At 38.4% G+C, this 25,832-nt stretch overlaps 4 protein-coding genes across 7 annotated transcripts; 2 read left to right on the top strand and 2 right to left on the bottom strand.

Annotated features, from left to right (window-relative positions):
• Positions 1–119: 119 nt before the first annotated feature.
• foxn1 (forkhead box N1) lies at positions 120–9,297 on the top strand. 2 transcript variants are annotated; one of them, XM_077723442.1, is made up of 10 exons: positions 120–289; positions 1,805–2,005; positions 3,516–3,657; positions 4,515–4,772; positions 4,964–5,071; positions 5,181–5,281; positions 5,736–5,832; positions 6,612–6,819; positions 6,886–7,269; positions 8,163–9,297. In XM_077723442.1, the coding sequence occupies exons 3-10, from the start codon at positions 3,535–3,537 to the stop codon at positions 8,333–8,335; spliced, it is 1,452 nt and encodes a 483-aa protein (XP_077579568.1). In that variant the 5' UTR covers positions 120–289; positions 1,805–2,005; positions 3,516–3,534; the 3' UTR covers positions 8,336–9,297. The 2 variants fall into 2 exon arrangements, with proteins under 2 accessions (XP_077579568.1, XP_077579567.1); XM_077723441.1 differs by having other exon boundaries at positions 6,883–7,269.
• unc119a1 (unc-119 lipid binding chaperone a1) lies at positions 8,439–18,717 on the bottom strand. Of its 2 annotated transcripts, none has more exons than XM_077723445.1 (5): positions 18,161–18,717; positions 10,325–10,438; positions 10,158–10,251; positions 9,889–10,061; positions 8,439–9,222 (listed from the first exon to the last, which is right to left on the bottom strand). In XM_077723445.1, exons 1-5 carry the CDS (start codon positions 18,282–18,284, stop codon positions 9,110–9,112), a joined length of 618 nt encoding a protein of 205 aa, XP_077579571.1. In that variant the 5' UTR covers positions 18,285–18,717; the 3' UTR covers positions 8,439–9,109. The 2 variants fall into 2 exon arrangements, with proteins under 2 accessions (XP_077579571.1, XP_077579572.1); XM_077723446.1 differs by having other exon boundaries at positions 10,158–10,248; positions 18,161–18,713.
• Positions 18,718–19,155: 438 nt separating this feature from the next.
• crybb1l3 (crystallin, beta B1, like 3) lies at positions 19,156–21,589 on the bottom strand. 2 transcript variants are annotated; one of them, XM_077723444.1, is made up of 6 exons: positions 21,490–21,589; positions 21,029–21,102; positions 20,847–20,965; positions 20,626–20,758; positions 20,115–20,257; positions 19,156–19,989 (listed from the first exon to the last, which is right to left on the bottom strand). In XM_077723444.1, the coding sequence occupies exons 2-6, from the start codon at positions 21,092–21,094 to the stop codon at positions 19,788–19,790; spliced, it is 663 nt and encodes a 220-aa protein (XP_077579570.1). In that variant the 5' UTR covers positions 21,095–21,102; positions 21,490–21,589; the 3' UTR covers positions 19,156–19,787. The 2 variants fall into 2 exon arrangements, with proteins under 2 accessions (XP_077579570.1, XP_077579569.1); XM_077723443.1 differs by lacking the exon at positions 21,490–21,589 and adding an exon at positions 21,371–21,395.
• A 1,252-nt stretch (positions 21,590–22,841) lies between these two features.
• cryba1a (crystallin, beta A1a) lies at positions 22,842–25,484 on the top strand. The gene is made up of 6 exons (XM_077723447.1): positions 22,842–22,962; positions 23,393–23,459; positions 23,593–23,711; positions 24,327–24,468; positions 24,615–24,757; positions 24,872–25,484. Exons 2-6 carry the CDS (start codon positions 23,421–23,423, stop codon positions 25,017–25,019), a joined length of 591 nt encoding a protein of 196 aa, XP_077579573.1. The 5' UTR covers positions 22,842–22,962; positions 23,393–23,420; the 3' UTR covers positions 25,020–25,484.
• The last annotated feature ends 348 nt before the right edge of the window (positions 25,485–25,832 follow it).

The following is a 25,832-nucleotide window of genomic DNA, read 5'->3' as shown; positions in this document are numbered from 1 at the left end:
AAAAGGAGAAATGCTCATCCCAGCTTCAATCACCTTTGACCTCTGGGACTGGAACAGAAGGCAAATCCCTTCAAAATAGTCATAACACAAGTCCTGATTGAAAGGGAATCCGGCTATGGAAATTGATTGGAATCATTTCATTAGACTCTTTGGCAGGGGGCCATCTGTCAACCAAATGGGCTGTTTAAAATGGCCATTTTGTCTATCTCAGAGCTCATATTTCTGCAGGTGAACACAGACAGATATCGTCAGACATCAGTCCAGTGGCCATGGAAGTGCATTGTAACAGGTAAGACAATTTGACAATTGATTTCACTTGACTTATTATTCAAGCCTATTTTCCCTGTGTGTAATATTTTAGCTGTGTGTTTCCATCACTCTATGCATACACTGAATCCCTTGGGGACAAGAACGTAAATGCTAAATTAATTGAAGTGCTCCCTGAGCCAAAAAAGCAAGTATTTTTGCAGCCCTGGGGTCTGTGCATGGTTTTGAAATACTGTCATGAATGTTCTTTATGACATAAAATATGGGATTTATTTGCTCGGTCTTCTGTCCTCTGGGTTTCCAAATCGTGGAATCTCATGCAAATAAAGAGGTGAATGGATGACAAAACATGCTCATTCATGCCCTTGAATTAAGCGGACACCCACCGGCCACAACACCTGCGCGATTGAATGACATCCAATACAAGAGAACACCAGGCTTGTTCTGACAGAGCACTTCATTTACAATATGTTTTATATTATCATCAGAGTGGCATTAGACTGTGTTACTGGCTTTTAATTATTTGATTTTATTTAGCAGTGAATGATGATGACAGTTTGGCCGTCAATCACTGTCATTGTCACTGAAACATGATCATTCTTTAACATAGTTTCAAGCAATCGACCAACACAGTCAAGCATAATTGTGTTACTTTTACTCGGTAACAATCAAAACTACTCAAATGTCCTGTAACTTGACATGTACGTGCACAAAATATGACAATGATATTTATATATATTCTATATATGGCATCACAGTTCTGGGGTCGAGAGTTCGATCTCAGGTGAGTCCTCATTGTGTAGAATAAGCATGTTCTACCCAGGCTTGCGTGGGTTTTTCCAGATAGTAAAAACATACTTGATAGGCTAGCTGAAGTAAATTACCCTTAGGTATGAGTGTAAGCATAAATGGTTTTCCGAGTCCTTGTGCCACGCAATTGGCTAGGATGGACTCCAGCACCCCCCATGACTCTGATGAAGAAATGCGGTTCAGAATTTATATATATATAAATATACAAATATAATACACGCAGCATTAAGAAAAGCAGTAATCTCCATCAGCATATTTGGCATTGTGTCACATTCTACCATTAATTATACAGCAATTTACTTCTTTTCACACTTGTATAACAGATGTGTGGAATGTCAAAAGTACAATGCCACACATTTACCTGTTACAAGCCGCCCTTTCCAAATCTTTGTTATTTAACAACTTCTTAACCTAGCAGTCAAAGATGAGAAATTTCTCTTATGTAGTAATTATTTATTTTGTATGTGTATGTCAAGTCAATTGGAGGCACGCAGCAGTTGACTGGAAGAGTTCAGTAACAAACTGGCTGATTTCTCTGAATTAGTTTTGTTACAATACGAGTTGCAAAAGGCTGCAATGTGTGTGAACTTATTTTGAGTGTATCTCATGTCCTGAGTTACACAATGAGGAAAGGAGGAAGAGAAGGCTGCCAATGAGTGCACTAATACATCCATCAAAACCTGTTGCAGCAGGTTACCTTCTTGCTTTATTTTCAATCTCCTTCCAGGCTTTAGTTGGAAAAGTGCCATATACTCAATCACACTTGACACACCATGATAATTCGTCCAAAACTGGCCTATCAACAGCTTGAATACGCATTTCAACTATTAGCAGACCGATGAGCACTTCTAAGAAATAAATACAAGCAAGTGTAAGCGGAATTGCAAGGAAAAGAAGCCACGACATTGTTGCTGACTTAAAATTCAGGGTGAGTCTGTCCTTTTCTTCTAACATTTTCACATACGGCAATATGACTATCCGTCACACATTTTGGCTCCCATTGACAGCAAAGGACATCCAGTGCATTTTGACAGAGGGCTGGCACTGATTTTTTTTTACTGCCAGTGCACCAAATTCCAATGAATTTGATGTGTGTTCATGTTAATTGCTTAGAAAATAAGTGTGGAGTAAATTTAAAATCATGGCTAAGTGATTTTCCATGGTATATAATATATATTTATATATATTCAATTGAAATTAACAGTGTAAATTGACAGTGTCAAATTGTTTTGAATACTAATCCCACATTGGACAAGCTAAGTAATATTCACACTGGCATACAATGCATACTTAAGGAAAACTTTGCATTTAACACCAAAAGTGTGTTTTTTTTTTTTTTTTAATTTTAAGCATATCCCTGCAAGCACAATGTGACAGCTGTCATCCACTTGGTTCCAAAATCCTTTCAGCCAATTTAAACTCAGTTTTTTTTCCCACCCACAACACTTGCAAATCTGATGCTAATAAAAAAATGAATTGATTCCGGGTGAATATGCACAGCTCAATATTTACTCAATTCTGATCATTTCATTTATTATTTATTTCATAATTTGTTTTTAAAATGTTTTTTTAATCATTTTTATTTTATTTTGTGAAAGGAAATAACTCTTTCTGAACTCTACCTTTTTATAAAATATGTTTGATAATTTGAGGGACTTTCAGCCAATGTATTGTTATATGTATATTATTTCTGAACTCCTAATCTCCACATGGGCCGCAGAGGGTGCTGGAGACTATCCCAGTTGACTTCAGTCACCAGGCAGGTGACACGCTGAAATGGTAACCAGCCAATCGCAGGGCTCGATGGTGATCCAATCCTCGAAAATGCAATACCCATTAGATTAATGTGGTATTAGATGATTTACTATTAAACAACTTGCCAATTTATGGAAGGATCATAGTATATGCTATAAATTAATTATGTAATACATTTCTGATTATAAATACATTCCCTCTGTTTTTAATCCAGGCTTTTTACAATGTAATTTGAACTTTGATGCTTAAGTACAAATACTTTCACATTGTTGACAGCGTATCCATCGTTTCGAAAAAAAAAATGGCACTCTTTCTACTTCCACCTTTACCCTTTTGCACTTGGAATTGATGTTCCTCTCTATTTTCACGTGTACGCCTCAGTGATATTTGGCATGGCATGACCAAAAAGCCTTGGCGTTTTGGCAGTTTAAATGGGCTTGCTTTAATGTAAAACAGATGAAGTTGCTCTCCAGTCTCTCTTGGATTTCAGATAACACAACTGGACAACTTCTACCTCGTATTAACCTCTTCATAGCAATCAGAATTTACCTTAAATATAAGCAATTAAATCAGTCCAAACAAATTGAAAGGGACTTGTGTAGAATGTACTTATTGGATGGCTTTTATGAGTGCATTTTATCTGTAGCTTTTTTTTAATATTTATTTTTTTTACTCTTCTACAGAAGCACAGATTGGTACAGAATGTCAAACGCTACAATCTTTTCAAGCAGCAAAGATGAATTAGACCCCTTAGAAACTGAGGGTAACCCATACCCATCACACAAGGCACTTGGTATATCCTGCTCCCAAGTGGAAAAAATGCAGGTAATGAATGGTCACGGAGAGAAATATCAAACATATACAACATTGGGGAACAATTTTTGTGGAAAATGAATTGTTCAGTTTGATTTTATGCCAATTATAACCTAAAACTGACCTGCCTGTTCCTGTATTGCATTATCTATCTAAGTAGTATCTATTTATTAGTGGTTTCTACTGGCAAATTACAGTAGGGTTAATCATAGTAAAACATAGTGCCAAACAAACTTTGCAGTGATGTCTGTGTCATATTTCATTGTACTTGAAGGAGATAGTATACCTGTACAAACATGCTCTTGAAATCTTAAGGTATTACTCTCTTCCTCTGCCCAAAATCCACTCTTCCGCCAACAAACGCCCGATTCGTATTCTGCAGATGAAGGAAATTTTAGTACCATATTTTTTGTATTAAGTCACCCCTGACTATATAAATATAAGTCGAACTGGAGTATAAATTTTATTTTTGATAGGGCAAAATTTCGTTGCATTAGAAGCATACAAATGTTAAAGTAACAATAAGAAAATAGGGAGCATGCATTTGTTAACATAACTGTTTAAAAGTCAACATATCAGGCTTTTGGTGGTTAGAGAAAAAAAAGAATAATATATAAGCGGCACTTGTGTATTAGTTGCCAGCTAAACTATCCAAAAAGTGAGACTTATAGTCCAGGAAATACAGCACGAATTTGATCATTTTTGTAAAACAAACCCTATAATAAGAGTATTTTCCTTTCTTTTATTTTGAGATAAGAGAAAATTTGATGTGTAAAAAACCTGCAATCAACTTTAGGATTCTGCCACTGTTGACACTTAAATCAAAATCAATGGTGCTCCCCGGTGTAATGTAGCATGTTACTCCACAGACAATTGAAGCCCAACAAGCGCAACACCTGTTCACCCCAAGCCACACATCTCTGAGCAGGAGGCACAGCACGGACGGAACAGGACAACAACGCCCAGTGGACATGCCTCGCTTCCACCCGTACCTGCGACAGCTCAGTGAGAGTGCGGTGACAAATGCAGTTTGTCTTCAACGTGGCCCATCCCCTTTTAGTGGCTCTCAGGAGATGGACAGCACTCGTGTGCGCTGTCTCACGCTTGGATCAGGTGCCAATGTTCAGGTGACCAGATTTTTATGTATCTGTTCCCAAAACCTAATGACTTTATGCACACATTTTACATCCGAAGTCTAAAGTCGGTAAAGCCATTCTGAAGTAAAACACAGTTCATTGTCAGAAAGCAGTTGACCACGAGTCAAAATGCATCTCAAAATTTTTCCAATGCTACATTGTGTTCTTCCTGATACCTCCAGTGTACCTACCCTGCCTTACCAGTTGGGCCAGCTGAGACGCCTCATTGTTCTGAGAACTCCTATTCTCAATACCATCCATCCTATACATCGGCCAGCCCAAGACAAGAGGTAAACCCAATGCAATTATTGATACCGCAAACAAAGGCAGTGGAAGTGTTGCAAGTTAATCCGAGCAAATGATATAATCTGTTAACATTGACTCTAATCTTCTCCACAGGATACGACATGGCCATATGTGAGTGACAGGCATCTGTTGTCCCAAAATCATCAGGGGAACAACTTGCAGCCACTCTTCCCCAAGCCTATTTACTCATACAGGTGATAATTCACTCCTTCCAAATGTAAACATTCTATTTGCCAACAACTCTTTCATTCACAAATTATTCTTTCATTCATTTTATGAACCGCTTATCCTCACAAGGGTCACCAGGGGTGCTGGAGTATATCCCAGCCAACTACAGTGCCAAGTGGGGGGACACTTTGAATTTATAACCAGCCAATAGCAGTGCACATGTAGACAGCCATTCACTAGGGGCAATTTAGAGTGGATTTGGGGATTTGGGCAGAAAACCAGAATACCCGGAGAAAACCCACGCAGGCCTGAGGAGAACATGCAAACTCCAGACATTGAGGACACACCTGGAATCGAAACCTGGGACCCGCCCTAGTATACAACATGATTTCTTCCTAAATGGAAACCCGTGGCCATAATTGTAATCTTTTCAGAATTGCGGATTAGTGATACAATTCCGCATTCTTTTGGTTATTGCAGCATTCTCATCTTCATGGCTCTGAAAAACAGCCAAAATGGAAGTCTGCCTGTCAGTGAGATCTACACCTTTATGACTGAAAACTTCCCCTATTTTAAGGTACGGTATTTAGCCTACACTCAAGAGATTATGCAAGGTTGTTTTTGATGTCAATACAAGTATTTGTAGATGGAGTTTCCCATGTACGTCTGGTAGTGAGTGCTACCTTAGCTGTAATTAAAATGTCAAAGGGGGAATTACCAATCAAATCTTATCTCGCAATCAGAATGAGAACAAATGCAATTGGAAAAGAAGAAATGAATTGTTAGGAGAAAATGGACAGAAAATTCTCATTTGTGTTTGTTGTTGTTGATAATGAGTTTTTTTTTTATGTGTGTAACTTTTTTAACTCACAATGACATATTCAGGACAATACTCAATATTTCATTAGCTTGTTGTGTTTTTAGGATCCGTTTTTTCCAGTATGTTATCATTTTAAGATTACCTTTGTCTTTGTCTTCTTGACACGTGTTATAAAATGGATCATATTAATGAATGACGCATGAGCTTTTGGGCGTTATAAAGTCATCAAGTTTGCTTTCACAACCTTTTAATAGGGAGGCTGTCCTTTAGAGTCTTGTACATTCACATAAAATATTGCAATCATAGCATTTTTAGGTTATTTCAGCAGGTGACTGAGCTCAACCATTTTTTTTCAAGCAAAGGTTCAGATTTTAAAGTTAAATGTATGCAGATGGCCCATTTGGCTGTGTTCCAAGCACGACACAAAAATTTGCTGCAGGGCCAGACAACATGACAGTGCAGAAATATTTAGCTCTTCTTGCTATTGAAGTTAACCAAACTTCTTTATTTTCTCCCCACCCCCTGATATGTTCTAGACAGCCCCCGATGGATGGAAAAACTCAGTCCGACACAATCTTTCCTTGAGCAAAAGCTTTGAGAAGTTGGAAGGCAAAAACACAAACTCCTCCCGAAAGGGTTGCCTATGGGCTCTCAATCCCGCCAGGGTGGAGAAATTACAGGAGGAGCTGCACAGGTGGCGCTGCAAGGACCCCACCAGTATTCGCAGGAGCATGGCCAGACCTGGTAGGATCATAAAAAAAATCCAACATTAGAAATGGAAACCATCAACCCGTTTATTTCCCACAGAAGACTTGGATCATCTCATTGGACACAATCCGAGAAAGATCCGGTCAACAGCATTGTCGAGCAGTTTTGTCAGCATTTATCAGGGCAGAGATGGTCGCCATCCGCAGTATTCATGCGCTCTTCCACCCTCGCAGCAGTCCAGTTTGGTCCCCCCCAATAACAGCCACCACAGCGACTCGTTGGCCCTTTACAAAGCAAGTGATCAACAGCAAACAACTGACCTTTGCTCTGAAGGCAGAGACTACATCGCGACTGGGAATTTGCCACCGGCCTACAACATCACCCACCGGGATGACCTTAGGGGTGGTCCATGGAACCAGCAATTGGAGGAAGATCTTTATAATGTGGGTGGAGTCAACCCCAGCCAGAATGATCTCCATTTGAAAGGTGGGTCACTTTTAAATATATCTCTTTTTATTGCAGTTTACCCACTTTAATGTTTAAATAACAACTAGTATAAAAGACGTTCGCATGAGGTCATATGATTGAAACCACTGGTTTTTACATTCTTGCAAATACTATAGATGGTAGTCAAATGTATGACTAGTAGGCGGATAATCAAAGATGTGCTCACTCACATTTGATTGAATAAAAAAGTAATAGCATTTAAAAATGTCTGCCAAAAGCTATGCTATTTTGCTTACTTCTAGACTTGTAGTTATGGTTTTCTCCATTATTATAATGGGGATGTCTTGTGCAAGTAGCCCTGAGAAAACATTAAATGTAATTTCCTTTTAAATCAACATTTAAACAAATTAATACACAATTTCAAAAGGCAATTTCCTTCAATTGTGAACTGATTTAATATACTTAAAAAAATCTACGCTGTGCAAAAATCAAATCATAATTAATTTTAAGGGGTTACTAATCCAACCCGAATTTAAAATTTTAAGTTTTTCAAAATGTTCACATGGTAAAGCAAATCATTTGTCATGTATGGTGTGTATGGTAATAGTAGTAATACATAACACCATTATGTTTCATTTTCAACCATGATGAAATATAAATATAAAATCTAATTAATGTCCTTCATTTTTGTCTACACTAGCTAATATTTAAATTTAATAATTCACCATACTTTACCCACTACTGCCTCACATAGGTTCATACAACCCCATTTTCCAGCTCAAATAAAGCTGCAGACTGTTTTGAATACTAATGGAGTTTTAAAATTGTTCAAATATGGATTTGCTGCTCATGGGAAAAACTGAAGAGGTTAAAATCAAAACGACCATTTTTAAAGACAGCTTTTTTTCCCTCCCTCCCTCACCTATTCCCAGGTAACCAATGGGAGGTATTGCAAGAGGACAACCCGGCGTTACATCTGCAAACAGTCCTCACTCCCACGTACATCACCTCTGGCCTACAGGCAGCATATGACTATCCCAGCTGTATGGATGCCATAATGCCTGGTGGTGAGAACTCGATAGTTGCTTGCGGTGGTTCGCTGTGAAATGGACATTGAAAACACACTAGTTAAGCGAAACAACATTTCTGTAACTTGCACTACATGCTTTCTGCGAATAGGCTACGTGACACAAAAAAAGACACGGATATTCGGAAAAAAAAGTCCATATTTATTGCATTGATGTAATTTCACTTTTCAAAATTGGACATAAAATTCATACAACACTTATTGTCTTAAATTCAAATGTATACAGTGTTCCATACTACGGTGTATGTATTGAATATCAAAATTCCTATGTATACTTTCTGACACTTTTTTAAAATGGCTACTCCTTCGAAAAATACTCTAAACACAGAAGTGCTATGGACCTGAAAACAAACAAAAAATGATCCACCCGCACATTGCAAACATAAAATTTGTCTGCCATTCTGATCTGATCAAATTCGGACTGAATCATGTGACACGTGTGAATTCAGAAGTAGAATTCATCAGTTTTGTATGAACTATATAAATATGAGACCACACAAAGACAAAAGTGAGATGTGATCTCTATCTATTACTGGCTATTTATCAAAACACGCACAATGGATATGAACCAATGTCCATCTAATGTACTGAACTGAAAAATCTATCATGTACTTGCACACACGACCCCCCCCCCCCCCACACCCACACACACACCGCCATAATGCTCACTGGTGTACATTACTACACAAGGAGCTAACTGAAATGAGACATCCGTGGGTTTTTCTATTTCGAGTCCTGAAGTGGAAACGGTTGAGTGGATAATGTCTAGAGGAGGGGGAGTAAATGCTGGCTCTATGGACCCCCGCTGTAGGAATAGTCTGCCTTGTTGTGCATCACCAACTTGTTGTCAACAAAGTAAAAGCTGTCAGATTGTGTCTCATATGGATGCAGGATCATCTCACGCACTAGAAGAGAACACAACACCAGTGACATAATTTAGTTCATTAGTAGATGGACAATGTTTAAAGACAGGAGATGAAGAAGCTATGGGGTTCTCCTTAGTAATGACCACATGGGATAGGATTAGAAATAGAGACAATAAGAGGGATATTTTGGAGATAAGGTCAGAAAAATCTAAATTTCATCGTTTTGGTATTGATAGGAGCAACAGGGTTAATTGTCAAGATGGAGAAGATGGATATAGATATGGATAAGTTCATTTGTTGTGACGACCCCTCACGGGACAAGTCAAAAGTCTTGTACTAGTAGTATTTGAGAGACTGAAATGTTTCACTTGTAAGGTTACTTTTTCAGCTATAATCTTGCATTGCACAAATGCATGCTATCGGTAAAATACTAATAATGTAAAAATCCATATCCAGCATTCCACTTTTGGCTCAATGAAACCCTGTGATTTATAAAGGATGGGAATTAACATATAAAATTCGCAAAGGAATGGAAACCAACCAGAAAATTTGGAATGTACATATCCCCAATTATTGTGTCAAAGCAATATTTGAATTAATTTCAATCAATTTGTCTTTTTTCCCTTCTGTGAATTACAGAAACAGGTTTATTCCCCCAACTTTTTCCACACTAAATGTGATTTTAATGTGCACACAAGCACTTACTAATATCTTCTGACAGTGCTGGGAACTCGTAGATATGCTCGCACGTGTTCTTGCTGCTGGGCATGCAGAAGCCAAACTCAAAGTCAAAGCTCTTGAGTAGCTGGTCTCGGAAGTAATGTCTCTCAATCATCCGGAAGTTATTGATGGGCGTGTCTCCCACTGTGAACTCCACCCTGCGCACAAGAGAGGACTACCCTGTTCAAATTGTCACTCAAAGCCATTACGTTTTTGCTTGTAGTTTTGTACAATAGTCAGAGAGAAAAACTTACGTAGCTCCGACCTGCCGCAATTGTAGGAAGGCGGGGGTGAACTGGTAGCGAACAAAGCGTCCGGCATTGGGATCACATTGTTTTCTGCCTCCTGCTATGAATAAGATATATGATTGTTAGACTGCAAGAACAAAAGTGATCCATTTATGTCAAGGTTTTGATCTGACCTGGTGCAGGTGGTTTAGTGATCTCAAAAAGGACCGTTCCGGTTTCCATATCACGAATCTTAAATCTGGTGAAGTCGATCATGTGTACATTTTCCTCTGGTGAACAAAGGTAGTCTGAAAGAGAGAAGAACACCATCATTTACATTCATATTAACTTCCAATAATGTGTTACATACACCTTGTTATTTTCCCAAATGCCATAGCAACTGATAAGGTCCGTTGAGGATTCAGTTTAACCTAAAATCCAAATTTTAAAAATAATCCACAATAATCCACATCGAACAATGTTTCATGTGTAAAATTAGAGGAGAATGTCTTGATGCATTCTCGTTATAACATATTTTGAAAAAAACAAAGCCATATTTAAACATATTGTGTGGAATCGAAACATAAAACTGTTGCTTTAACCAATCAGATTTCCAGTTGACGGCACCATGGACTTCTCACAGGTGTAGTGATACATCATTACTTTCACCAACTATGATTGGCTCGTGATAGACTGGTCTAGCCAGAGCTAACAAACAAACTATCTGGAGTGAGCTGCACAAGCAAATATATTGTTGTGTTGATTTAGCTGAAGGAGACACTAAATCTAATAAAAACTTATGTCAGAAATACAACAGGACAGGCTCAACTTTCAGCAATAACTTTGATGGCGATAGAAAAGAAGAAGTAAACAAAAGGAGGATGGATTTTGTGGACAAACACAAAGGATTTTTGGTGAGTAAAATATGTTTATATTCCTAAATCATATTTCAATTGTACAAAGTTATTATTGATGCTCTTTTCATGTGTTGCAGCTTTAGCTGCAGTTAAGGTTTTATAGCCATAAAATAGTTTTTAAGGGTTGGATTGATTCAGAAAGCACTGAAGTGAAGTGTGTGTGTTTGTGTGTGTGTTTGTGTTAAATGCTCCCTTGCCAACATGGTTGGAGGATTAGAAATAAGAGGCTTATTGTGTTTTACCATCACATGGACTAAGCAGTGGCAGTGGACACACCTTGGGAAGTCAGTTTTTCCTTTCCCATGTTTCCATTTTAAGTTACAATTCTCAAATAGAATTAAATCCACCTCAAACACAAAATGTAAACAAGATGAACACGTGTGGAAGCAACATTGTGTGTTCACTTGAAACGCACACAAAAGCACATTGTTGAATTTGAGGGGGATAAAGGCCAGATGGCCCACACAAGCTTTAGCCACCTGCGTGCAGTTATTTATAGACCTTTTAAAAAAAATAGAGGACACTACAGTTGACACCTTGGCCTTAAATAACAGTCAATCACTGCCAGCCCCCCAATCAAATTAGAGTGGACGTCTATCACTGATAATGGCAGTTAGACATGATTACCCAATAAAGTAGGAATGCATTCAGTGAAAGGGAATGAGTTAAGGGCTACAAACACCAAAATCATCCATAGTGTATAAGGATGTTCCAAAATATATATACTTACTGTACTGAAAAAACTTTACAGCATTTTTCCACATTTGTTTTAACGAATATTCCGGTTTTGACCCTTCAGTTATTTAGGTTAACTGCTTCATCTAGTATTAAAAGGTGAGAAGTGCAATGTAGGCTGCATTTAAGCTTCTTGTGCAGACTATATTATATGATAGTTTCCTCATTTGCTGCAGGCCAATAAAAACTGTGACAATAAATAGTCAACAAAGCTGCATCAGAGAAGAGACTAACTAAAGCATGGCTGATTGTTTGTGAATCTTCACATTGAGATAACCTTAGAGGTTCTTTACACTAATCACATGGCATAGAAAATTCCCTCTTAAGTTGGTCCCGCACGAAAAACTCAATCTCTTTTAATGTTGCCCTCCAAAACCTCTGCAAGAGGGTTTAGAGCGACTGCTTTGATGAGACGCCCTCCGTTACAAATCTGGGGAGGGGGATAAGAAGGAGAGAATATTGCTGTAAGCCTTCGTTTAAAGTGGAATTCGCAACAAGTACAGACTCTCATTACACAGTGATAAGATGATGGAATGTATTTCATGTATATGTCAGCCATACTCTGTCTCTCTCGCTTTTCTCTAGAAACGTACAAGGACATTTTTGTGTTGCAACATATTTACATTTCCTACCTTCTATTACTGAGGGGCTAATCGGCATCATCAAATTTCAAATGTCACTCATCTCTAATATGATTACATGATTCCATACTATCATCCATTCCATATTTATAAACAATAGAAAACTAGCAGCCTGCGGATCATAAATGTGCCAATATATCAATTGTCTCTTTTTTTAAATCCTCCTAAAATAACAGATACTGTACATAAAACCAAATAAAAGCTGCAATGATGCAATGGCTAAGGATACAGGAAAAAAATAGATTTGCAACTATAGTATACTATAAATGAAAGGTAATTATCCAAATATGTAACGTTTCCAAGTTATTTGCATTCAGCAAGTCTTTATTCTCGAGAACAAAACACTCATAATCCGATTGGTAAAATCATGTGATCGACTCAATTAAATGTTGGACAATGTGTAGCAAAATCAAACATGAAAACCAACTTAAAACAAAATGTTGTGGAAAATTGTTGCTATTGTTATGCTCTCTTTGTGGCTTTCAATCCCAGGCGGCTATAACCTTCTCTATTGTGTAAGATTGTTATTACCACCAAAAAAATGGAGGGTTCCCAGCCACCCCACGCCGAGCAGCTTTTGCCCATGACAGCTTACTGTGCTGCCCCGCAGATATTTGGAGCAGTGATACGTGTCTGCCCTTTCCACAATCACGCTACAATAACACAATGAGATGTGGGTTGTGGAGCGTGAAAATTAAAAGAATATAGGAGGGAATGATAAGAGTCAGTTTGTGTTGACTGCAGCGCATAGAGCGAACAGATATGAAATCTTTTTGGAAGAAAGATAATTGGAAAAGTCAATTGCACTTTTTTACCCATATCTAACAAGTCAGCGACAATAATTGTCATCACAAATGCACACGTTTACTCTATATGTCGTCCAATTACAACATATTGGCTATTAGATTAATACAATATAGAATTACTTTTTCACTTTTTTTATATATACCCTCACTTGGTCCCCAGACGTTTCGTCGAACGGATGTTTGGTCGCCGGATTCGCTCACTCTCAAAATTATAATCATGAGAGAGAGAGAGAACTGTCCATTGACCAAAGGTCCGTTCGATGAAACGTCCGGGTACCAATTGTCCGTCGACCGAACATCTGAGTACCGCAGGTCGCCCATGTAAACAAACCGGCAGATGGGTGATGGATCCCAAGGTGAAAAGAGATAAATAACGAATGATTGAATGTTTCTTGGACTAAATCATTTGCATTCAACTTTTTGGAAAGTAAATACAATTTATACTTCATTTTATGTGTATTTAAATTACTGCTGAATATCTTAGCAAAGTTGTTAATATGCATCTAGCTGCTTCCAAAGTAAAATAATTGCTTCAAGATAAAGAGACGGACATGCGCACCAGAAAAAGATGCACTTGATTTCCTTTGGCATTGTCACCTAGCAACCCTTGTGATAGTATTGCCAGCTCAATTAGCTTCTTCTTTGCCCTCATCCACCTGACTGCTCTGCTTGATTGGTGTACTGCAGCAAATCAAATGCAATTCCGGGTTAGACAAAGGTGCTATGCAAATGGAGTGTTTCATTTGAGAGTTAAAAAAGAAACTCAGACCTTCTACTTTGACTCTTATCACTAAAGAGCAAAAGGTTTGACCAAAAGCAACGTCCAATTTTGATTTTGAATAAGCACAAGATATACAAATCTATATATTGTGTTGTGTTTGCCTCTGCTACAGACAACTACCAACTATTTGTGATTGTCTAATCTCCAATTGTAAAACATAATTTTCATTCCAAGTCAAAACTGATTTCCTCTTGCCACCTGGTTTCAACACTTTTAGAGAGCAAAGTGAGTTGCCACTTATAGCACTTTAATCCCAGAGATTATCTTGGAATTACAGACTTTTAGACGAGGATTGAAATTACACAACACATGTTTCTTACCGTTACACTCTACTTGCAACCTCTACTAAACGCAAGGGTCTTTGTGCTCATAATTCAAACACACAATCTCAGTAATCCATATAGTCCATAAGTGTATGTATGTGTATGAGTCATATCTCCCTTCAGAAGCACTGGTAAGAACCTTGTTGGGTTACAGAGATTTTTCTTCCTATTTGTCGTTGGAAAGACAAATTACAATGGAACCACACAACGAGTGCAATCCCATCCTATATAAGAGTAAACATTCCATGCCAGAGTAATGAAATGTGTGCACAAGAAAGTAATCTGAGCTCCTCAATTGTTGTCATCCCCTGAGGAAATTGGCAATTCTCATTTCTTCAAAACCATCTACGTTAGATTATTCATGCATTTATATTTTTCGTATCGCTTAAAACCGAGAGAAAACTCATGCAGGCACCTGTGAAAACCTCACACAGAAAGGTAGTTACCCTCTGTATCTTAAAAAGTAAATCTCAGAACTGTGAGGTGGACATACTAACCACTTTAACCACCGTTTACCATGAATGCTTGATCATCTACAGATGGGGTTTCCAAATAGATCCTTTCTGCTAAAACAAGCATCACAAATGATGACACAGTTCCAAACTTAGAGAAATATTGCTAAAAATTACGTGGAATAAATCCCTCCAAGTTCCTCTCACTGAAATCCGTAAATATGAATTACGTTATAATTAAAAAACAGGTTAATAAAGCTCAAAGTCATACTATGCTAAAATAAAAACCAGATGAAGAAATTCATCTGGAGTCAAAACAACAAAATAAAATATTAGATTTTTATACCTAATAGGTTTTCAAGGAGACAGTAACCATAAAAGATGAAGAAATCCCAAAACAAATCAAGAAATGCTATAAAAACTTCCCAAACTATCATTTTTATCCTGATCCTGTTATGAATCATGGAGTCCCAGCCAGATATTTTTATGTGAAAGAGGAGAGTTTGATATATTCCCCCTGGAAATGTTTGCTGTATGATGGAAATTAACTGGCAATTCAGTCGAACAGAACAAGATTTGAGGAGGGAGCAATCTGAGAGAAAAGACAGAATATCAATGTGGGAGAAAATAGTACAAATTTGAGAGAGAAATGTGGCCAGAGATTGAAATGGAAAAGTGAGGCATAAAGTCACTATGAAGTATCAATAAAGCATGGAAAGAATTTTGGTCCAAAGGAGAGAATGGTTCCAGAAGAATAACCACAAGGACCATCTACAGCAATAACTCCAATGCCGCTTCAATTATATGAAATCACTGTCCAGACAACTGAATACTTACTTGGAATTTGCGATAAAAGTCATACCACATCTTGAAAACTATCATCTATTCACCATACCACGGAACACCGATCCCCCATTAATTTTCTGGAAATCACAGATCTATTGTCATGAGAGTTAACGGCTACACCAACAAAAGAAAAGCCTAAAAGGAGAGTAAAAATGATCAGTCAAACAACAAAAGCAGACACAATACTTTTGCTTGCCAATTATTGCTAGGTGGTAAGGTCAGAAGACAGATGTTCCATATTTCCTTTCTCAGTGTTGCTTTTGTGCTGGAGGTGTGCTTGACTGCCTGTGTTGTGTCCAAGTAATCGCACCATAACTGGCTGCCTCTGGGTTGTCCTTAAAAGACAAGTTTGCTTCTCTGCTGGTTTGGGGAATCTCTGCTTCACTGACATCAGGCACTTTTCTGTCTCTTTTTAGCAGAAAATGAAGGACAGGAGTGTGCTTTTACGTCTTGAGCAAAATAAAAGCGCCCAATTTTAAAGGAACATCTCTTCCAAGATAGGATTCCACAATTATTGGCAACTTGCGGACCAGGTACCACACAAAAACACTTGCATTTACTCCCCCAGCCCCCCCAAAAATTCATTAATGTCACATATAATAATTACGTAGGAGAACATTGCAGCTGTAAAACAGTTGGGGTTGATAGAGTTTGAAAAAAAAGTGCAGGAGGCAGCGCACTCCAACGCAAAATATGGTGAAAATTACATAACTAAATACCAACAGATTTGGGGATTAGAAAAGACAGACAAACAAACAAACAAACCAACATTTTGCCTCACCAGTACAGGGTAGAAAGTGATGAATTGACATTTTACTTCAATTCTATATTTGGGTTTATCTCTGTGTATGAAGAAATTTGGGGCATTAGAATATTTCATTTTGAGTGTGGGATCATTAATTAGCTACTGTGTTGGTGCATGTTGGTTCATAATATAGCGTTTCCGCCTTCTTAAAATAATCCAGATTACATGTGGTACATGGCGAGGGGAGATTAGCGCACCATCACGCCTGATTTAGGTTTTATCTCATTAATGCAGCCTTGATATAGCTTCTCCACCAGGGCAATATCCCAATTTTAAGACTTTGATATATATTCCATTGGATAGAATATCTTAATTTGAACATGATAAAGTCAATAAAATAACAGAACAGCAATTTGCCCAAGCACATTTGAATTTTTAATAGACCATTAAATGGCTTGTGTCTGTTTTACCCAGTGGACATTAGTTAACGTGGTTTGCAGCTAGAAAACAAAGGCCAGTTGATGTCTGCAATCATGTTGGAGATGTGGAAACAATGAATTGAAATATTAATTTCAAGAATAACCATTTCATATTTTTAAAAAACATAATATTATTAATACTGTAACAGCCACATGAGGGCATATGCTGCCTAAATGACTCAAATCTTCCAAAAATCAAAACAATACAATAACACTAGGTATCATGGTAGCATCTAGATAAAGTATAAAAACTTTTAAAAAGTAAAAATATTATACTGACTATTTTACATTAGTGTCCAATGTCTCATAGATCATGTGTGGCATAATATATGTAGTGGTTATATACTGTATGATACACCAATTTGATCCAGTTTTTCAATATGGTTCTATTTTTTAGTTTTGTTTTGGGATAAAATAAATGAAATCAGGTAAAGTGCAGGTAGCAGAGTGCGCGGGTGGATTGACATGCCACATTTCGGAAGTTCACGGATTTATTCTGGCCTTCCTGTGACATCATAAGACTTTAAATGATCTGCAGGTGTGAATGTGTGGATGGTTGCCTGTCTACCCTAAAATTGGCTGATGACCAGTTGTGCACTCGTCCGAATGTCAGCCGTAATCGGCACAACTTCACCTACGACCCAAGTGAGGATAAGTAGGATATAAAAATAATTTATGGAAAAGAAAATTGAACTAATAACCTTAGTTTTTTTTTATTTAAAATGAAGAGTTTCATTCATGGCCTCTATTTACATGTACATACGTGTGTAAATATTATGTGGCAGTGAACTTTATGGATTTTCCATGCCTCCAACGCAGCCTCATTTAAGACTGGCTTATGTTGTGATTTCCAAATATGCAGATCAGACTCACCTTTTTTCCCCCTCAAGTCATTGACCGATATCTATTTCAACTACAAGCCCAATTCTCTTCACCCAGCATATTTACATCTTTATCTACCTGTTACATTTTACAGACAGCTTAGTTTACTCTTCTTGAAAGCACAATCATACATTTTGTTTATCCTTAAAAGCGTATTCGATTAGATTGCGCACATGCACAGTATGCTGCCCCATGGATTAAAATGTGTTTGTTTTTTAAGTGTATTGAGAGTTTTAGTGTCGCTGTCCATGGTGCTTACGCGAAGGACTGAAGGTTGAACGCAAATACATCGTGTAGCAAGATAAGCAGTACAAAATGACACACATGGCACATGGGAAACCCTAATCTGAAGCAGGGGGATTTAACAGTACACCTCACGGTGCTATTTAAACGTCCAGGGTCCGAATAGAGAATGGTACTCACTCTTGGTGATCTTTTGTAAACCAAGCACATCCTCAGGCGTGATGACGCTGTTCCTGCGCAGTTCTTCCTCTGTGGTGACGGGGATGCCCATGTCTGACGAGTTGCAGCCTTGCTGCACTTTCATGTCCAGCGGGGACGACCAGGATGGCGGTAACCGGGGCTTTGCTGGCGGGGAGCGGAGGGGGCTGTCGGCGGCGACGTCGTCGTTGTCGTCGCCTTGGTGTTGACGCTGGCTGGCCGCGGGATACGATTTGTTTGCGTCCAAGACGACCTAATACGCCGCGCAGGAAGCAGGCTCAGTGCCCGGGTCCAAAATAGCCCATTCTCCGTGCCTTGCACCTCCCCTTCTTCTCCTCTCGATCCGGTAGAAGATCAAAATCAGCCCTTCATCCCTCCCTCCTTCACTCGCTCATCGGCTCTAACACAGGCTAATCCAAATCCTGCGGCTTTAAACGAGCGCCGAGCACGCCTGACTGTCTCTACTCGTCTGCTCATCGTCACTCTGCGGACCATTTTAGACATACACATATACTCCCCATCTCTGCCGCTCTCTCTCGATCTCTCTCACCCTCCCTCTCTCTTTCTCTCTCTCCCCCTCTCTCTTTCTCCCTCTCTTTCTCTCTCTCTCCCTCTCTCTGTCTTTCTCTCACTCTTTCTGTCAGTCTCTCTCTCTCTCTCTCTCTCTCTCTCTCTCTCTCTCTCTCTCTCTACCTACCTCTCTCGATGTCTCTCCCTCTCCCTCTCTAATTTTACAAATTTGGTGTGTTAGTAAAAATAAATAGCAATCATAATGGTCATAATGGGCCTAAACCATCAATAGAATATGATGCGTGGCAATTCTGATGAAAAATTAGCTAGGGGCTTCTGTTAATATTTCCAGCAGCAGATGATATTTGTCAAAATATATAACCATTTCTGGAAGTCATTATAAAAATGCACACTGGAATATCAACACATGATAAAATATAGGAAAAAACTTTGACAAAGTAACAATGTTTGCTTGTTTGTTTGTTTTATTCAGTTGTATTGGTTTCCATTGGATAGTTCCAGATGCCAGCATCCCTGAGAATGTGTTAATATAATAATTCTTCTTGATGGGAACATAGATTTGCTCAATTGGACCAGCTAAAAGATGATATATCTGCAAAAGGGACATTCTGGATGGCCACCAGAGATCCTGTATGTTCTTTGGAGAAGAAGCATGTCCGTTTGCAAGAGCTGTCCATGGTTACACAGTATGTATATTGTATCATACAATTGTTGGAATAATAGTAATGTTATGCTATGGGAAGCTTTTTATTCAGACTGATTGGCACCGATCCTCCGGAAAGACTGGGGTGGATATAGAGTAATTGAAATATAAGGGTCGTAATAGCACCAAAACAATTTCAAAACACAAACTGCTAACTTATAAGGAAACATGGTAACTCCTACGATCATATGAGGTCTGGATACAGAGAACATTGCTACTTAGTACATTTTACCAATAATACAGCCACTTTGAAAGGCTTATTTGCTCCCAATTAGCACTGTTAAAATCAGTAATATTATTCAGAAGCAATGAACTTTGTGAATTGAAAGTGGTCGGTGAAGGATTTGCAAGTTTCTTGGCCTTTAAGCCTGTAGTCTAATGTCCTGTCAGCCCATAGCTTGAACGGCTGTCGGAGTTCATCTCAAAGCACCCTCTGCGGTGGGTCTGCATATCTTTCACCCTACGGATGGACTGAATCTGGGGTTGGTGGGCACCCCACTCGTTCCAGTGCTTAAAAGAGCCCATTTCCATGATATACTGGTAACCACGGTAGCCAGGGTACTGGTAAGCCACCCACCTTTAAAGAGACAGGCATGAAGCATAAATAGTGTAAATAGACATGCTCACCAATCACAGCCAAAGTGGAATACACCCAAAGTTTAATTCCAATACAATAAGTGCAAAAAATCACACAACACTTACGTTCCACCCGTGACTTGAATGCTAGCAACGCGGTCCTGGAAGCCATACGACCACAAGCTTGGAATATCCTCATCGCTGACCTCCATCTTGCGGCCTTCAAAGTTTGTGCATTCATATAGGCAAATTTTGTGGTCCTGGGGGTCCTAAAAATGAACATATTAACTTTTGTTAACCTGACTATAAAAGTGCTACTTTATAGGTTGAATACCAAAACGATAATGCCCATCAGTTCACAGTTATTTTAAAAATATTTGCATTTCAGTGTAATGTACACAATTGGTCTAATGTGTATTTCTCTCTAATTGGAATGACCGTATATCTATTTAAAGTTCTGTTAGATTTCTACATGTTAAAATAATTTGTGAAACAGTGCAGACGTTATCCTGACTAGTCAAAAACTATTTAGATCAGCCTCAGGCTAAATAAACAAACTCCCTCATTATACTTGTATAAGGACAATAAAAACCTTCAAATCAGACTGACATCTAACATTTTATCACAGTGATCTTACCATTTTGACTGGCCTGACTGACATCAGACGGTCACACCTGTAGCTGTTGGACCACGTATCCCATCTGGGGTATTCTCCCTTCTCCAACATGAACATCTCCCCAGTCAGGTTCTGCTGCTCAAAGCCAACCCACCTGCCAGCAACACACAAACAACCACACACATATTTACATATTGAATTTCCAATTTTGACTTTAGTTGACTGTTGTCCTCTTGACTTACGGTCCATTCTCAACACGAATGGAGCCAATTTTTTCTATCCCCTTGTCGCTCAGATTCCGGCACTCGGCGGACAGCTCGATTTTACGGCCTTGGAAGTTTTCAAATTCATACAGGTGAATCTATGGAGAAGCACAAAAGTTGAGTCATTATGGTCACCCACTCATCTGCATGCACACTCGTACCTTGTGACTTCTCAGGGCCATGGCAGAGTGACTGCCAATGCTTCCTTGAGCACCAGAATGAGACATTATCAGATCTGCACAGAAACAGAATAGTCCACACATAAACCACACATAATACAGTGTGCATTTTTACAAAATATCACACTCTTATTTTACTGAGTTAAGTCAAAACATCAATCTAACAGACTAATGTCCATTTCAACCTATATCACAAAAAAAACGAATGCTAAATTTCTGCATTTCATTTAAAAGACTTGCAAAAATGAGATGGTCTTCTATCTTTTTTGTCAGTTTGACATCCTCAGTGAAGCGCTAAATTGTAAAAGAACATATAAATCACACCCTGCTGCATTTTATGTAAATGTTCCATCTGTCCCCTTAAGGAACAGAAGGAGATTCACATACAGGAAAACATCATTCTCATCCTTCTATCTATTGCAGGTTATATAGTGAGAACTTACTTTAACACGAGTAGCTTAAGCTGGATGGAGCTCTAAATATGTACAGCAAAAACCAGTGGGGATATATATATACATTTACATCCAGGGTGATTGTACAGAGGGAGGTTTCTGTCTTCTGATTGGCTGGTTGCTGTTTTGAAGCAGAGCGAGGGTTCAAAAGCCATGAACAGTCGTGCTGACTTGGCTGAGTGTTTTGTTGTACAGCCCAGTTGGAAGCAAGGCATTTACTGTCATCAGCACAATGTTAAACACACGCACACATACACACAACACTGCATGTTTCATATACTTTGTTAGTCGTTTAGAATTTCGAGCAGTGTTCCTCAGACCAGTAGCAAATTCTAGTTGCATCAGGTTCCCATTATTTTAATAGTTGCTGCAGTTTCATGAAGCTTTAGACTTTGTAAGAATGTGAAACCTCTTTTTTTTGTACATTGATGCGTAATACCAAGTAAATTTTATTGGATTCCAATATTATTTGGTGTTTTCTAAACTAATAAATTATAATTTTGATTTAGGTACTCAGATTGAAACACCTGCAGTTGCTCACTAATAAACACCCTATCATATGACCAAAATATTTTGTACAAATGCCACCATTTTTTTTCCACTCTATGAAAAATGTATAACATAATGGAGTAGCTGTACAAGCATTGATATGACAACTCACTGGTAATGCCATTCATATATTGAATTAAAAGGAATTACCTCCAAAGAATTGTCATTGTAATCTTCCATTGTTATTCAATATACATGTATTGGACCTGTAATTTTCCAAAAATAATCCTCATCAGAATTTATATTATTAGTCCTATCATATTTATTTAAAAAAAATAATGAATGTGAGAATATGCTATTTTAGGAATGCAACAATGTGTGGGGTATTGCAGAGGGTTTAACAAGGTCAGTCGTCAGAGAGTGTAAATTGTTGGTTACTCTATTTCATTGTCGGCCATGCATGTGTTAGTGAATGCACTTCTCTCTATGGCAGTGTACGCATGTGCATTATAATGAGCATGTGGGCACAAAGAAGTCAGTAAAGGTTAGAGCAGCAAGAGGGACAGACATGGACTTAATAATGTACTGTAAGTAGCCTTATTAGACTGAAAAGCTCTCTATACAAGAAAACACAACATGAAATTATGTCCCCAATTAACATTGTTCTCACTTTCTGGCGGTGATCATGATTGTGGTTGGTGAAGTGTTTATCCAGCTGTTCTTTTTCAACTTTTACTTATCTGCACTGGGCATGCTGCCCTTCATCCAATTTCACTCCGGTACATTAAAGCCCAGCAGCTCAGGGCCAAACAATGCCGCGAGCAGCAATGTGCTGACCAAAGTCGGGACTGACCATCTCTGTCACTTTTCAGCACTCTGTGTATAAATAGCCCCATATGCTCTAAGGTCAGAACGGCGTTATTGTGGAAGACCCCCCTGTGAACACTGCGTTGCTATTCTTTGGGGCCTTGTCAGGTAAGCCTTCATTCTATTCAGCCTATAGCAGAGCATTGTCTCTATACATTTTTGCGTCCAATGCCTTTGCTGTTTCTGCTGAGACAAATAAATGTATAAGTGCGACTGTGACGAGCCATAGGAGGACATATAAGTTTAACGAATCCTCTGTACATCTACAGTACTGTACGTATACCAAAGAATCTGTTGGTAACACTAACATTTCTAATATTCTGAAAATACAAACACAACTTCCTTCAGTAGGATGATACAATATACAGTAAGGTACTACTGTCAAATGAACATTATCTGTGTAAGGGTAGTTCTTCAATTGTTTTACAGTACATTGCTATCAAAATAAACTTGTTTCATTAATATAATTTTAGAATTTGATTCTCTCTGTGCCTTCCAATGCCAATTAAAAAAAAAACACTTTTATTCTGCTCTAAAGGTAAATCCCTCCTACGAGAAACAACAACATGACTCAAAATAATCCTAACCCAATGGGACCATGGAAGGTGAGTCTTGGTTCTACGGGTAGAACATTATTTAGTACCAAAATTGATCAAAAGTCATGCTTGGTATTATCTTAACCCTAACCAATGGCGTATCAAAACATCAGTATATCCATTTACTTAATGTCCACCTCAGATAACAGTTTATGACCAAGAGAACTTCCAGGGAAAGCGTCTCGACTTTACCTCCTCCTGCCAGAACATCATGGAGTCTGGCACTGACAACATTCGCTCCCTGAAGGTGGAGTGTGGCGCGTAAGTCATCAGAAACAAAAAATGTCACTAAATTGTGAGGTGGCTGTCATACTGTATCTCAAAAGTCTATCTTAAAGTACTCCAAAGTTAAGAGACTTCAACATTACTGATGTTATATCTGTTTTGCAGCTGTTTTTTTCTATTTTATCTGTCTCTTTTTTTTAGAATACTTTAAAAAAATAATATTTTTATTATTTCTGTACGTTGCAGACACAATGGAATTAGGGTGCAAGTCTATTTAAAAATAGAATAACACTAAATTCAAGTAATATTGAAGAATACTAATCAATGCAATGCAAACAGCAATGCATATATAATAGTGTAAACTTAATAAAAGGCCAATACTGTGCCCTAAAAGTATTCTGTGATTGTACCAAAGATTCTAGCAAGACCAGCAGAGTAAATTAAATCAGCTTTGATAAAATATAGGCTGGCTTTCTGGAATCACCAATTGTTTTGCACATGCATTTTTTTTCCAAAAGAGGAAGATTCTATCAGTCATTTCATTAGATTTCCTGGCAGTAAGCAAATGTTTTTTCTTACTAGAATTCGGATGAGAGTTAAAAAGAAAACCTGGGAGTTCAAGTGTTAAGTCTTTAACTGTTTGTGGGATAGTTGGGCAGGATATGAACACTCCAGCTTCTGTGGACAGCAGTTTGTGTTGGAGAGAGGGGAGTACCCTAACTGGGAGTCGTGGAGTGGCAACATTGCCTATCACACTGAGAGGATGATGTCCTTCCGCCCCATCTGCTCTGCTGTGAGTTTTTCTCCAATCTTTGAAAATGATTCAGAATTGCACAGCACACAGCCCGATTCACTTATCATTAGAGTTGAATTACTGCTATTTAGTGCTAAAAATAACAAGGCAGCATGTTTACGCAACTTACACTGGAATTTTGACAGAGCCACAAGGAGTCTAAAATGGTGGTGTTTGAGAAAGAGAACTTTATGGGATGCCAGTGGGAGGTAAATGATGACTACCCATCACTGCAGGCCATGGGCTGGGGAACCAATGAGATTGGATCCATGCAGGTTCAGAGTGGCGCGTAAGTTTGGCACATTCATAATAGGATGATTGCTCGGATTTTGAGAGAAGATCCGAATTGTTCAACTTAATTTTAACACAAAATTGACATTTCTCACATCTATTTTTGCAACAGCTGGGTGTGCTACCAATTCCCTGGTTACCGTGGTTACCAGTACATTCTGGAGTGTGATCACCATGGTGGCGAGTACAAGCATTACAGAGAATGGGGCTCCCATGCGCAGTCATTCCAGGTGCAGTCACTGCGTCGCATCCAGCAATGAGAGCTGTTGTCTCTCTCCTTGGCTGAAAGCTTCAAGGCTTTGTCCTTTCCTTCTTTCCTCCATAATCATTCCAGTGTCCCCTTGTTTTGGTTAATTCTGCTTTGGTCTGTTGCAAGATGGAAATTTGTGTGGAGAAAAATAATTGCTGATGACCGAATGGGTCCAATGATAAAGAGAGAGACTAAGATAGCAGCAGATGAAATCTGCTAAGAATAGAGAGGAAAATTGAAGGTACTTTGAGATGTCTGCAAAGTGATGACATCAGTAGGCCCATCTCAGGTGTAAGAGAAAATGGCCAAGTGAAAATAAAGACAAAAGTAGGTGTGTGATGCTAAAAAAAAGCATGTATTTATTTGAAATGTGTGTTACAAAGCAGTATTCATTCTTGTTGATTGGCTACATCAATGTAAGTACACTTGTACGTCCTAATGAAACCCAATAAAAGTGCTCAATCCAAGACTTTAATTGGACTTTGGATCTTAATGCAGTGGTGTTTGTGTCATTTTCTCTTCTTTTTTTCTATGCCACATTTATAAATTCAAACATTATTTTAAGTATTGTTAACCCAAATTCATTTTAATCATCATTGCCAGTTTCATTTCTTTGAGCAAAAGTAGAAGTCAGAGACTGACAATATGGGACATATAAATATATAAAATACTTCTATATACTTGTAATTAATTGCACATGGAGTATGAGACATAATAATGGTCGTCTTGTTATATAAACACCCATGACGTCAAATGTCTTAAAATAACGCACTTGACCAGAACAGACATCACATATATATATCTAGATGCGCGATATTATCAG

This window comes from Stigmatopora nigra, chromosome 8 (assembly GCF_051989575.1).
Source record: "Stigmatopora nigra isolate UIUO_SnigA chromosome 8, RoL_Snig_1.1, whole genome shotgun sequence".
Classification (NCBI taxonomy): Eukaryota; Metazoa; Chordata; class Actinopteri; order Syngnathiformes; family Syngnathidae; genus Stigmatopora; species Stigmatopora nigra.
Note: the sequence above shows the minus strand (reverse complement) of the source record. Positions and strands in the feature narration are given on the sequence as shown.

Excerpts from the sequence above, each read along its gene's own strand:
- unc119a1 (XM_077723445.1), bottom strand. The coding sequence starts at position 18,284 with ATGAAAGTGCAGCAAGGCTGCAACTCGTCAGACATGGGCATCCCCGTC. Across the intron at positions 10,062-10,157 it reads TTGCGGCAGGTCGGAGCTAC|GGTGGAGTTCACAGTGGGAG; the intron begins GTAAGTTTTTCT and ends TCTTGTGCGCAG. Across the intron at positions 9,223-9,888 it reads AGCACTGTCAGAAGATATTA|TGCGTGAGATGATCCTGCAT; the intron begins GTAAGTGCTTGT and ends GTTCTCTTCTAG.
- cryba1a (XM_077723447.1), top strand. The coding sequence starts at position 23,421 with ATGACTCAAAATAATCCTAACCCAATGGGACCATGGAAG. Across the intron at positions 23,460-23,592 it reads ACCCAATGGGACCATGGAAG|ATAACAGTTTATGACCAAGA; the intron begins GTGAGTCTTGGT and ends TGTCCACCTCAG. Across the intron at positions 24,758-24,871 it reads ATGCAGGTTCAGAGTGGCGC|CTGGGTGTGCTACCAATTCC; the intron begins GTAAGTTTGGCA and ends TTTTTGCAACAG.
- crybb1l3 (XM_077723443.1), bottom strand. Across the intron at positions 20,966-21,028 it reads TGGCCCTGAGAAGTCACAAG|ATTCACCTGTATGAATTTGA; the intron begins GTACGAGTGTGC and ends GCTTCTCCATAG. Across the intron at positions 19,990-20,114 it reads ATTCAAGTCACGGGTGGAAC|GTGGGTGGCTTACCAGTACC; the intron begins GTAAGTGTTGTG and ends GTCTCTTTAAAG.
- foxn1 (XM_077723441.1), top strand. The coding sequence starts at position 3,535 with ATGTCAAACGCTACAATCTTTTCAAGCAGCAAAGATGAATTAGACCCC. Across the intron at positions 5,833-6,611 it reads AAAACTTCCCCTATTTTAAG|ACAGCCCCCGATGGATGGAA; the intron begins GTACGGTATTTA and ends GATATGTTCTAG. Across the intron at positions 6,820-6,882 it reads CAGGAGCATGGCCAGACCTG|AAGACTTGGATCATCTCATT; the intron begins GTAGGATCATAA and ends TATTTCCCACAG.